At 35.6% G+C, this 12,295-nt stretch overlaps 1 protein-coding gene across 4 annotated transcripts in view; it reads right to left on the minus strand.

Moving 5' to 3' along the window:
- LOC140166326 (uncharacterized) overlaps window positions 1-12,295 on the minus strand; it is a 136,891-nt gene that overhangs the window by 39,465 nt on the left and 85,131 nt on the right. For all 4 annotated transcript variants that reach the window (XM_072189758.1, XM_072189757.1, XM_072189756.1 and 1 more), the window contains exon 2: window positions 4,339-4,490. In XM_072189758.1, the coding sequence (XP_072045859.1) occupies window positions 4,339-4,414 (76 nt within the window). In that variant the 5' untranslated portion in view covers window positions 4,415-4,490. The remainder of the gene's footprint in view (window positions 1-4,338; window positions 4,491-12,295) is intronic.

Genomic DNA, 12,295 nt, shown 5'->3' on the forward strand with positions numbered 1-12,295 from the left:
GTTTTTTGGTTTACATAAACGACATTGCCTCCCACATAGACAGTTCAACCCGTATTCGTCTTTTTTGCAGATGATTGCCTCCTTTATAGGGTTATCAGAACACCTAATGATAACGACATCCTGCAAACTGACCTTACATCACTGTACAAATGGTCAAACAAATGGCAAATGAGTTTCAATATCTCCAAATGTAAAACACTTAGAGTCACCACAAAGCGTCATCCAATTGTATGTACTTATAGTATGGGAAATGAAATTCTTGAAGGTGTGAACCATCATGCATACTTAGGCGTCGAAATATCTCATAATTTAAGATGGTCACTGCATATAAATAATATTGTCGCCAAGGCGAACAGAGCCCTATGGTTTATACGTAGAAATTTACACCGTTGTCCCAAGTCCATCAAACAACAAATGTACATAGCTCTTGTTCGTCCTCATTTAGAATTTGCCTGCGCTGTATGGGATCCATATACAACATCTGATATCCAAAAATAGAAATGGTGCAGCGCCAGAGCGGCTAGGTTTGTGGTTAATAACTATAAAAGAACCGAAGGTACCGTAACTAGCATTCTAAATGAGTTAAATTGGCCCACACTACAAGAACGCCGAAAAAATATCCGCCTTGCAACAATGTATAAAATTCAATCAGAAGATATAGCAATTCCAATTCCTGATTATATTCACAGGCAAACCGTCACAAGCACCAGACAATATCATCCTCTGAAGTTCCGGTCCATGAAAGTATCATCAAATGTGTACAAATACAGTTTCTTTCCAAATACCATATCAGAATGGAATAACCTACCATCATCTGCTCTAGAGTCTTGTAGTATTCAACACTTCAAAACTGCACTATGTAATAATGTAATGTAACTTAATGTTTAATCTGTATTCTCTAAAAGTATTTGTGTTTTCGTCGTAGGCCATTTTTCTTCTCAATTAGATGTCGCTTTTGCGATTTTATTGAGTATTTGTTTAGATTTAGATTTAGATTTAGATTATGGCTTTACCTATATCTTCCACAACTGGAGTGAGTATTTCAAATGGAAGTAACCCAATTGTCTATTCTATTCAAAACTTATACTCCCCCTGTGGAAGATTTTAAATAAATCTTCCACAGGGGGAGTGTGGATTTTAAATGGAATAACCCAATGGAGTAAATGAGATCATAAAAAATTGGATTGTTCAAGACCATAAAATGGGAAGATGGAATGCAAATTCAGGAAGGTGGTACATTATTATAAGCAATAATTCCTCTTTTCAATACAAATGCCTGACAAATATCACATATATTTGAAATTTGAAAGCATATCTTTAAGGGTACACTAGGTATTGTTGGTCGAAGCAGCCAAAAAAATCTAAATCAATATATTGAATAATAACACTTTGATGTTTTACAAAAGTTCATTCTACAAATCATATACTTTTAAAACTTGCTTGATTGTTGTTAACGAGTATAAGTGTTGTTGTTTCAGCCTTTACAACATAACTCAAGAACCACAGGACCACAAAGGTATCTGTGATATTAGAATTCTCCTACACACTTGCTATGAAATGATCAATGCAATTATTGCCAAAGTTCACTACCATTCGCAAGATGCTGTGAACTACCAAATCGCAACAAAAATAAGTCAACAAAGTAAGATATTTTTTCCCATCAAAATTTACATAGGAAGAAAGCAGTAAGTGTTGAAAAAATGGTAAAGCTCAACTGACAGAAACAAGCAAATGACCAAAATTTAAATAAATTGTTAACTGTATTAAATTGCTTTTGGTCTTATCACTAGCTTGCAGAATATATTGCACACCAATATTTCTTACAGCAAAAAATAGAAATGAATGATTTTTCTTTATGATTTTTAGAATTTCTGATTAAGCGAATCCTTCAGTAACCATGGTAGCAGGTTGAAACCTTTATGTCTTTGGACATAAAGGTTGTTTTAAACATTTGAATAAAAGGGGATAGATGGAAAAGTGTGGACCAAAGAGTGAGCACACAGAACAGACACGTAATGTTACACTCTAATTTTGTACTATTCATTTTTTTGAATAGAATCCCTACTTATTTATTTTTGATTCTATAACTATTCATTTTGATGAGATACTGTTCATTTTGATGGAAGTATATAATCACTTTAAACTGACAATCTTGACAAAATGAATACTTTCCATTTTATTTTAACAAGTAACTATTCAAATTGACAAGATCTCACACTCATTATTTGACAAGATTACCCATTTCATTTTGACAAGATTCTGTTAAGTCCCCTCTGACAAGACAACCAACTCAAATTTAATAAGTTGGGTCATTTTGGACAAGAACCTATTCATTTTTTTGAAATGACACGGTATCTCTTCAAATTTGATGAGTTTCTTGTCATTTTGATGAAAATATCTGATTAATTTCGAAGAGAAATCTGTGATCCCTATCTGAATAGTATCCCTTGTCAATATTGACAAGTTTCTATTCTCTCATTTTAAGAGTGTAGAAGATTAGTAGATTACCATACACATTTTCCGTCTCTCTACATCTCTTTCTCTGCACATCTTGCCAGCCTGTCCCCTGACCATACCCAGTTCATTCAACTTCTACAATTCCATGTATAATGAAACTAAATCCCACTGAACATCATCGCTGTAGCCTGGCTGAGTTGCAAAACTTGATGAGCCGCTGCATTGCCTAGATGTAGCAGTGAAACTTCATACCTTTAATGGTTGAAGGGCAAAGTTGCTATTTTTTTTACTGTTGGACCGCTTCATATTTGTTTCAATAAGGCCCCTTCAAATGTAGAGTCAAGTTGGTTGGTTGGAAGACGAATGGCGATTTCCAATACTATTTAACTGCAAATACAGATTATAATTAAGCCCCAATATTTTTCAAAATTCTGTTTTTTACACAATTATAATGTGCTTTAGTAAACTAACAAACATACACTGCAAAAATCAAGACATTAGGTGCCATAATTTTGTCAAAATCCAAGATTTTGAATAAAACGTCTGAACAAGACTTATTATTATTATGATGGAAATATTTAGTCAAACGCATAAGTGATGTTATAACACAGTACGTACATGGTATGTGGGATGGTCATACACATATCAAAGGAATGTACCATAGCACGGGAGATTGGCAACATCAGCGCTAGTAGTAAATTCCAATTTTCTTTGCTTTATACCTCAGTTGTTTGGCTCGAAATTTAAAATAAAAGGGCCATATCTGACAGTAAAAGCTAACATTTGATGGAAAAGAAATGCTTATCTATTTTTATGGGAATGTTAAAATATGGCTATAATAATAATTGTTTGATTTTAACTCTATCTTGGATGAAGAGAGCTTAATTTCATCCATCACTTGATGCTCGAGATGCTACCGATGAGCCTTTAATATATTGAGATGCACACGTGGGGACTTCCCTACTCAAGATTGGATATGTTGCTTCAAGCTTATGTATCCTCAAACAAGATTTTCACTATAATACAGCTTGGCTACATACCATGCAAACACATAGGTCTATCCCAACCAATATGATCTGCATCAAAGAAATCCCAGGGGTGGGTACCTATGATTGGTTTGGGTAATGATGTGCCTCAGAGAATGTGGAAGTGGGACCCATATTTATACAAAAATTGTCATTTCTATCCCTGCGGATTAAAGACAAATTTGACCATTTTATATGATTTGTGAAATTTTGGATCAAAATTCAGAAATTGCACCAATTTTTAGAGAATTTGAAGGGAAAAACATGCATCTATGTCGATTTGCACATAAAAAGGGGACCATCCTTAAACCAAAAGGCAGAGAATATGACCCATTTCAGATGTTTGCATTGAGAACCCACATGTCATGCTTTGCATGCATAATACAATCCCATATCTATTAACCCTATAACTCCCTATCTGCTCTTTTGGCAAAATGAAATGAAAGGAAAGAAGGAAGGAATGATTAAAAAAGAGGAAGGAAGGAAGGAAGGAAGGAAAGAAGGAAGGAAGGAGGGAAGGAAGGAAAAAGGAGGTACTCTGGCTTTGAACCACCGACCCCTTGGGTGCGGAAGCTTAAGGCAACGGATATTTTGCAAACATTGACACAGAGTTGTATTTTTTGTAGACTCAGCTCGGGATCAGGGAATAGGCTCTGAGGGTATCATCCCCATAAAAATGTTTTGTTTTGTTCTTTTTATGATGAAATATCATCCTATTCTAGAAAAATATTTTTTAAAAATTGTTTTTTTTTAATATTTTGTTCCCCGGATATCAGTTCCGTATTTAGAAAAATAAAACCCTGTGTAGTACATGGTTCGGTTTAGGGTTAGTATAGAGTTTTAACATTATTCATACCTTCTCTTCTTCCTTGTCTGTTCTTCTTTTCTTTCCTGTTTGGTGCTGCCATGCCACGCTGAGTAACACACAGCATAGACACATCACTAGTATCCACTTCTGCTCCATCTTGTCCCGTGGATCACTCCTAGCTTTATCACACACTACCTATACTTGTAATAGGAACAGCAAAATCAAAATCAGTTATTTTCTGAATAGAACAAGTCTTAAGAGTACTACACCCTGTCAATTTGTGTGCCTATTTTTGCATTTTTTCTCAAAATTATAGCACATTGGTGACAAGTAAGATATGTATATTATAGGGCAAGGACTACAACTACTGTACTGAAAATTCAGCAACTCAAAGCAAGTAGTTATTGATTTATTGATCAAATATTGGTTTTCCTCATTTTTGACTGTAACTCCACAACTGTTGTCTGTGCTGAAATAAAATTTCCAGTGCAGTAGTTGTAGTCCTGCCCCTATAATATACATATCTTACTTGTCACCAATGCGCTATAATGTTTGAGAAAAATGCAAAAATGGGCACAAAATTGGGCAGGGGTGTAGTACCCTCTTAATTTGCATCAAATTGTAATTTAGTTATTCTTTACCCAAAATCAGGATGGGTTTTGACCATTTAAAGCCGAAATAAAAAGGTAAAGTGAATAAAACCCCACTAGCTGTTTTGGACGCTCAACATCGAGTTCTATGGGGGACTGAATGTTTTAATAAGACATTATGTCAAAATTGCTTGGTTGTCCCACAAACCCATCACATTTGGCAGATATGCCAAAAAGTCAGCTTTAAAATTAACTAAATTTATTTTAAAAGATGGTACATTATGAGTTTAATTCATGGCCTCATCCTCTTGACTTAAATAAAAATTCCCTTTAAAAGGGAAAGCCAGCCTCAATGAAGAAGAGGTCTTGTAATTAGTTTTGGTCAATGTGAAAGGCATTTTAGGATCACGCTTACATCTACATGACAGTCCACCAAACCATCAACGATGAGAACATGCACACTGAAACAGCAGAAAACATTAATTCCTAATCTCATGTCAACTCTTTTAATTCATTACATGTACTCCAAATTGTTCTGGTCTGTTTGTTTTGTTGTTGTTGTTGTTGTCGTTGGGTTTTTTTTGTCTTTTCAGCTTTTTACCCACGATATCTCAATTTCCAATTTTGTAATACCAGAACTTACGAACTCAATATCTTCGCTTAGGAATGTCCGATTTCACTGCTTTCGATATATACACTGCCGGTTTGAGTTAACTTACATGTACATTTTATTTTAAAATAACTTAATTAATTCGCAATGTATAGTTTAAGCCTACTATATTATAATAGATAGTGGCCAGCACATTTATAAAGGACTGGTTACTCACTACAATCTTCACTCTTAAACTGTGTTTTTCTGAATGTGCTGATCATGTTGATTGCTAGTCGGAAACTCCTGCGACGCTATGGACATGGCATCTTACATACTCCATTCTATAACAGTCTGCCTAGTGCCTTGTGTGTTTTCTCTTCAATCATTTTGTTGAATGTAATTTTATGAATCAAATAGTTATGTGTCATTTTATTTATAATAAAGAAGTTATTAAATTAATAAAGTAAGACAATTTATTTATCTATAAGTGCATGTCAAATGGGGTACATTGTTCAATACTATATGCATAAATTATGCCCATATTATAGCTAGGCCCTAAAAACTTTATTTTGCATCGGATTTTTCCCGTTGAAAAGACAAAACTGATGTTTATGATAGCAACCATTTCATCAATAACATTTTGAGTCATTTTTATCCATAAAACGACACAGGATATGATAGATAACTACTTTCACATCAATATGGTCCATATGATCACAGATTGTTGAGAATCTGTGATATGATCCGGGATATGATGAAGATTTTGATTCTATAGATCTGTTATCAACATGATATCACGCTGTTCAGTGGTCAAGGAGTAAGGACCCCGGTCAAGGACACTGATATGACATCATAGGTGATGTCAGATTTTCTTCTGCTGACCATATGATGCTATATATATTAACTATTATTGTTACATTTAGGCCTTTAAACTTTTAAAGTCATAATTAATTAGTTCAAACATAACTTTGGTTATACTCTCTCGTTTTCGTTCGTTGAAACGGCAAAACATACTTACTTTTCCTAACAAATCGAATTAAAATATTTAAAAAAAAATTTAACCACAAAAAGTAAAAAAAAAATCATTCCAATACCACTAAAATATAATCTCTTGAGTAAACTGACCCCAAACCTGAAACAGATACCAGCCCCGAATGGGCTGGCGAAAAAATAACCAAGGCAGAAGTCTATGAGCAATAACAGTAGGCTATGAGTAATGTAAGCCTGGTGTGGTTAGGGACCGTTCAAACTTTAGGCCTGGGGCCCGGAGTTTTGAGGAGGGAATCCAAAAAATGTTTGGATCGTGACGGGGGAAGCTGAATTTTTTATTGAATTGTGATGGTTGAATGTTAAGTTTAAATGGAGAAAATTAAAAAAAGAAGTGAGCAATCAGAAAAATTTGAGTGGATGTTGGGGGCGGATCATAATTTTTTTTATTGATTTTATTGTTCAAAATTCCCATTCCACCCTGGCATAAATATTGAACAGTCCCTTAGCACACCTGTCCATTATACTAACAGCTCTTCCTGAATCATATGAAGCAGTAAACACATTTAGATATTTGTTTTGAAACGAACAATCCATTACATAATTCAACAGATACATTCTGGGGTACATTCTACTTGTTTATTTTGAAGTATTGTTCAAAGCTTACTATATTATAAAGGCGACAAAAAAACCCCTGTTCTACGGGTGGACGGACCTTTCAAGTTGTTGTTTTTTTCTGGAGGCTCAAAATTACCCTAAAATATCACCAAAATCTAAAGAATCTAAAAAATATCTGAAGATTTTTTGCAAACGCAATTATTTCCCAAAAATGTTCAGCCAAATGGCTGATTTTACATGATTTTAGCAGAATTAAAAAATTTGGTCCTGCACGTAGAACCGGGTTTTTATTATTTCATCACCAAATAGGAACTTAGACTTGTTTTTTTTGTGTTAATTTCAATTTATCTGCAACAACATATAACATTATTTACAATCAACAAATGAAAGTGAAAAAGGGTAACCAAATGAGACCTGTTCTGACAAAATGAGATAAAGTCAAAAATTTGAGTTATGTCCATATTCATAATATCGGGATCATAAGTTTTAAAATGATACCCACCCAACTTGTAATAGTTACTCCCCGATTTGGTTTTCAAAGGCAATTTTTCAATGCAAATTTGTTTTGTTTGCTACTGATTTCTTGCATAACTCAGATCTGATTTTCCTCCATCATGTCCATGGCAATTTTCTGGTTCTGGTTCTCGTTCGATACTCCAACTATGCGGGATCCCGCATCAGCGTCGGAGGAGGTGACCTGAAGCTAATTTTCTGCTCATTTTGTGAGAATAGGTCTCAAATAGCAAAGATATACTAAGGGCCTCCACCCCCACAAAATACAGAAAAAAAAAACAATTTTACTTTAAATTTAAATGTGACAGAAGCATATTAAAAGGACATTATGAAAATTATAAAATACATAAAATTAATATTACAATTCCACATAATTATAAAAAAAGGAGTGTATAACGCCGTGAGATCCAAATGATAATAAAATCGATGGAATTCCGTTATTTTTATGCACTTTTCAAGTTTACATGAAATAAAATCTGTTGATGAAATTTTTAAAAAAAGATGATGAAATTGATAAGGTTGGATGAAATGCACACTCTAAATGAGCTCCCTGATGGTCACTTAAATTGACGTCAGTTACTGAATATCAAATCTCTTGATCCTTATATTATGAATTGAAGAGCTATTTCAATACTCTTCAACATCTATGATTTCATCATTTCAACATTAACACAATACGTGTCTGCATGTCAATCATTAATGACCTTTCAAAAGTACAAAATCTTTCCGAAAAATTCAACAAAACCTAAGAAATCTGAAGTGTTTTATACCAAAAGACAACAGGGAAAGTGAATAAAGAATAATTGTCAATGGACTTTCTAAATATTGCCCTTAAAATGTTTGCTTATCGGACCATTGAGATGCAGTTAAGTGCACACTGATATCCCCTAGGTCCATTACTCCATGGCCGGAGGCAAATATATACTTCAAAATTGGCTTTCAAGTGCTGTGCTGAGGCTGATGAAAATCTGTTGATGTCAAAGTCTGATATATCCTGATGCATTCACTATGGGACTAAGTCTAGTTCAGTTGGCAGAGCAGGGTTTAAAAACATGTATGAGTGTATGAGTTAATTATTGCTGAACCATGAAATAGATCATCCTATATTAGTGTATGTTACTTACTTACTGAGTAACTTACTTAGGCCTAAAAAAAATTGTTTGATTGGCGTAACATGAAAAAAAAATTAGGGTAGGTCGATCGGCAATTAAAAAAAAAAAATTTTACCCACATTTTAAGCTGAAAATTGTGAATTTTTTCTTTTTTTCTTAAATTTTAATATTTTTTTATATTTTTTATTCATTTTTTGCAAAAAAATAAGAAAAATAGTCTAGGGTCGGGCCTATTTTTAGGGTCGGTCAGGTTACGCCAATCAAACAATTCTTTTTTAGGCCTTATGATTATACTGATGATATCATGACGATGTTGTTGATAAGATGATTATGCATGACGATGATGCTGACAATGATATCGTAATTAAAGACAATGCTGGTGATAACAATGGAAATAACAATGGTGATGATGTTGATGACATTGACTATGATGATGACAATGATGGTCATGAAAATGTGAATCGATAAATAGAAATCATGCCGACATCATAATGAAAATCCAACAAAACATGCAAGACTGCAAGTGTATGCAACTGGTTAATAAAGATCTGAATGCCTCGATGCTTGTGGGTAGTAATATCCGAGGATGTACCATGGTTTTAGGTGTATTATTATTTTCATCCATATTTAACATAGCTTTATAGATGAGTCACCAAATGCATTTCCCATCATGCCCAGGAGCATTATCATGGTTCTCAAATTTATTATTTTGTAGGATTGGGAAGAATGAAGCAATATACAATTTGTATAGTGTTTTTCTTCTTTCTAAAATAGTGTATTGCAACAGCAAATTTGGGATTTGGGGCCAGTGGAGGGGTACCCACACATTCTCAAATCTGAAAAAAACATTTAAAATTAGCCTATTTTATCCTCTCCTGATCCTGACCCCATTTGTAATTGGAGTAACACAAAGTAGCTAATGGTGATTTCAATGGAAGAGGACACATTACACATTTTTTTAAATGCAAGTTTTTTTGCAAGTTTCAAACATTTTGACTCATTTGGGACCACTTAAAAGTGGTCCCAAATGAGTCAAAATGTTTGAAACTTGCAAAACTCCTTTTATTATGATTTTTTCTGATATACACTTACTTTCATTGCCATCTTTAACTTTTGATTCATAATAACAATAAGATGAAAACATTAACACTTAAAGGCCCCACAGTGATCCCAGTGAAAGTGTAAAAAAACTAAACTTGTATGATTATAAATTGCATAAAAGTGAAGATAAGTCATTAAAATTGTCCTTGGGTATTTTTGAAAGAAAAATTTGGCAATAAATAAGGAAAACAGCAGTATTGACAAAGTTGAAGCCCTATTCAAAAACATGCAGTTAATTTCTCTAATAAGTAGGAGATATTAGTTTCATGTAAAATGTCCAATTTTGTCTTCCAGTTCAACCATTTTAGCACATCTATGGTACTTACAAAGGTGAAAAAAAAACCTGAATTTCAATTATTTTTACAATTATCTGAACATGCCGAATGAGGAAATCACTGAATAGGTCTTAAATAGCATGATGGTTATGCGCCCGGGTTATCGCCTGTCAATTGCAGTCCCGCCCCCGGGACCCGGGCAATAGCGGGACCTAGCCGGGACTTAGCCTGGGATGCAACAGTTCATTGGGTCCCCGCACTGCCGGGACATAGCCGGGACTTATACGGGGATGTAATGCATCTCGAAAGGGCTGGGGATCTACCCAGGATGTTATAAAAGAGTCATCTCAACTGTGCAGGGTCGTAAGCGGGGGAAACACTGATCTGTTCTATCCATTTACCAGGGGAATCCAGGTTCTTTGATATTATGATTTGAATCTCGAAATTCATGCACATTTTGTGATCTTTTCGGCGGTGGTTAGGGGCAGGGACTTGCCCGGGGATGTACAAGAAAATATTGCCCTGCCCCGCAGGGACTTAGCTGGGACTGTTACATGTTTGTAACAGTTTCCAAAATTACGCCCCCGCCTAAGTCCTGCTATCCCCGGGTCCGGGGGCTGGGACTGCAACTGACAGCCGCATTACAGATGGGCAAAACAACCTATGCGAAATGTCAACCGTGCTAGCATGGTCAACCATGGTCAACCATGGTCAAAACATGGTTGACCATGGTTAACTATGGTCAGCGATGATCAGCCATGGTGGCTTGACCATGGTCAACCATGGTTCAACCATGGTCAAACATGCTAAGTTTTAACCATGGTATACCATGCTTTAGCATGGCCGAGCATGGTCAGCCATGGTCTTCACCTCACTTGACCATGGTTGACCATGGTCACTTTTAAGTATGCCATGGTCAACCATGCTTTATCATGGGTGAGCATGGTCAGCCATGTTCATCACCTCACTTGACCATGGTTGACCATGGTCACTTCAAGTATACCATGGTCAATCATGCTTTAGCATGGGTGAGCATGGTCAGCCATGGTCATCACCTCACCTGACCATGGTCACTTCAAGTATACCATGGTCAACCATGCTTTAGCATGTGTGAGCATGGTCAGCCATGGTCATCACCTCACCTGACCATGGTTGACCATGGTTACTTCAAGTATACCATGGTCAACCATGCTTTAGCATGGCTGAGCATGGTCAGCCATGGTCATCACCTCACCTGACCATGGTTGACCATGGTCACTTTTAAATATACCATGGTCGACCATGCTTTAGCATGGCTGAGCATTGTCAGCCATGGTCATCACCTCACCTGACCATGGTTGACTCTGGGTAGTGAATGAGAAAAAGCGCCTCTGTTGTTATTAATCGTATTTAATGCGTATTTACAACGTTGTGAATAAATATTTGACACCATAGAATATAAAAACTAGTAATTTGATAAGTTAAAATAAGATTTTTAACAGAATAAATCTAAATAATATGATTATGCAGTTTATTCCGTTAAATATTTACCCCATAATTTCCCTTTCTTCCTTGATTGCTATTGTTTCTTAACCATGGTCAAACATGCAAATTTTTGACCATGGTTGACCATGGTCACTTTAGATAGACCATGGTTGACCATGGTCTCTGGCCGTGGTGCCATTTTTCAAAAACATGGTTGACCATGGTCAAAAACATGGTTGACCATGGTCAAAAACATGGTTGACCATGGTCAAAACCCTGGTTGTTGAACTATGGTTGACAATGGTTCAACCATGGTCAAACATGCTAAGTTTTAACCATGGTTGACCATGGTCACTTTAGATAGACCATGGTCAAAAGGTTAACCATGGTTGACCATGGTCTCTGGCATGGTGCCATTTTTCAAAAGCATGGTTGACCATGGTTTGACCATGGTCAAAACCCATGGTTGAACCATGGTTGACCATGGTTAACCATAGTTCAACCATGCCTTTTTCGCATAGGAAGAGTTGTTGACAGTTAATGTGAAGGGCTTGCCATGAAAAATACAGAATTGTTTTAAGAAACTTTAGCCTTTAACTTTCAATTCATAATAACAAAAGGATGACAACAATAACATACATTTATTTTGACCATACTGCAGTTACTGTCCGTTTTCCTATACACAATACACAGTGCTCTTTTCCCATTGACGCGTGACCTCTACAAATAGCCCTACGTTAAAAGTATGGGGAT

This window comes from Amphiura filiformis, chromosome 12, assembly GCF_039555335.1.
Source record: "Amphiura filiformis chromosome 12, Afil_fr2py, whole genome shotgun sequence".
NCBI classification, from domain to species: domain Eukaryota; kingdom Metazoa; phylum Echinodermata; class Ophiuroidea; order Amphilepidida; family Amphiuridae; genus Amphiura; species Amphiura filiformis.